Genomic DNA, 1,825 nt, shown 5'->3' on the forward strand with positions numbered 1-1,825 from the left:
ATGGTCCATAGATTTAAGTGTTTTCACATTTATTTTTAAACCAAAATAATTACAATAATAACAAACAATTACATATATTTTTTCTTAGGGACATATGCGTCCACACATACATTACAGCGCTCAGTCGTATCGACCTACAGCCGCAGTGTGTGAAAATCGCTGGGGGGAAATAAATATCCTATATATAATATTTGTGCTGCAACGCACTAGTAGTAATTAATTAATAATAATAGTGATATCTAATAACCGTACAACGAATAATTACGCGTACTGTGCGTATATACAATCGACGGCACCATAATATACAATAATATTGTATAACGATGCGCCTGCCACGGATCCTCGACGAAAATGCACTTGCGCCGTTTAAGCGGAGTATCTGAGCGTGCTATAAGCGGCACCGGGTTGTTGTTGGGGTGACGATTCGAACTTGTAAGCGAATTGTTCCTTGACCAACGGAGTGGGCGTGGTGGACTTGACTCCGGACGAGAATATGCTCTTAGCTGACTGTTGGACGCGCGGCTGTTCGGTAGCGGACACGGTGTAGTAGTATTGGGGTTGTTGTTGGTACTGTTGCGGCAATACGTTGTACTGGTATTGGGGTTGGACGGCGGCTGTCGGGGCTTTGAACTGGACAGCGGTGGTGGCTGGATGACGGGTGGAGTACGAGTAATCGGCTGGACCGTTGGAGGATGGGGCGGCTGGCTGTTGGACGTATTGGTATGCGGGGGACGGCACGACGTATTGTTGTTGCACTTGTTTGTACTGTTGTTGAGCTTGAGCCAAAGCGTTGAACTGTTGTTGCTTGTATTCTTGTTGGGCTTGAGCGGGGGCGGCGGCGAATTGTTGTTGTTTGTATTCTTGTTGGGCTTGAGCGGGGGCGGTGGCGAATTGTTGTTGTTTGTATTCTTGTTGGGCTTGAGCAGGGGCGGCGACGAATTGCTGTTGTTTGTACACTTGTTGAGCTTGTGCGGGGGCGGAAAATTGTTGTTGTTTGTATTCCTGTTGAACTTGAGCAGGAGCGGCGGCAGCGGTGGCCGGGAAAGATTGTTTGGTCACGTATTCAGGAACAGCCGACGGTTGAGGGACAGCTGGCACGTAGTATTGTTGGTAAATCTGGTTACCGGGGTAAGAGTTGGGGGCGACGACCGAGTACTGTACACCGGCGTAGTCGATAGCCATCTGGTAAGGTTGTGCCAAGTACTGTTGTTGGGTCTGGTACGGTTGCATGTAGAACTGCTGGGGTAGTGCTTGGTAAGGTTGCACGAAGTATTGTTGTTGCGGGATCGCTTGGTAAGACTGTGGCGGTTGTTGCGATTGCAGTTGTTGAGGGACTGAGGGGGCCACAGACGACGGTTTATTACTGGACGGCTGTTGTGTTTTCTGTCCGAAAGCGGCTGCCAGAGTGTCGCGTTCGATGTCTTCCAATTTGGTCTGCGGCTGTTGCAGGGCGGCTGCCGATCCCGTCTGGAACGACGACTGAGACACGGCCGTAGACTGTGGGTATTGCGATTGTGAGCTGGAAGTCGATTGTTGTTGGCACAAGCACATGCCGGCGAATGCGAGTACCAGACCGACGGAGAACATCTGTGGCGAGGAGAGAACACGAGTAAAAAAATTGAAAAAATTGAAAATAGGTATGTGTGTATTTTTGTATATTTTTTTCCCGTTTTTTATCTTACCTTGTATGCCATTTTTCGATTGTTCGTAAGTCTCGTGTGTGTTTGGTGAAGCTCGATCAAACACGACTGATACGTTTAACGATCATCGATAGCAGTTATATACGTACGAACTTGACGGAAATCGCGTATGCGTTAGTTCCGAG

General features: G+C 48.2%; 1 protein-coding gene across 1 annotated transcript; it reads right to left on the reverse strand.

Annotated features, from left to right (window-relative positions):
- Positions 1-1,825, reverse strand: LOC113556670 (mediator of RNA polymerase II transcription subunit 15-like). Its single transcript, XM_026961763.1, has 2 exons — positions 1,683-1,825; positions 1-1,587 (listed from the first exon to the last, which is right to left on the reverse strand). Exons 1-2 carry the CDS (start codon positions 1,692-1,694, stop codon positions 367-369), a joined length of 1,233 nt encoding a protein of 410 aa, XP_026817564.1. The 5' UTR covers positions 1,695-1,825; the 3' UTR covers positions 1-366.

The sequence above is a fragment of the Rhopalosiphum maidis genome, chromosome 4 (assembly GCF_003676215.2).
Source record: "Rhopalosiphum maidis isolate BTI-1 chromosome 4, ASM367621v3, whole genome shotgun sequence".
NCBI classification, from domain to species: Eukaryota; Metazoa; Arthropoda; class Insecta; order Hemiptera; family Aphididae; genus Rhopalosiphum; species Rhopalosiphum maidis.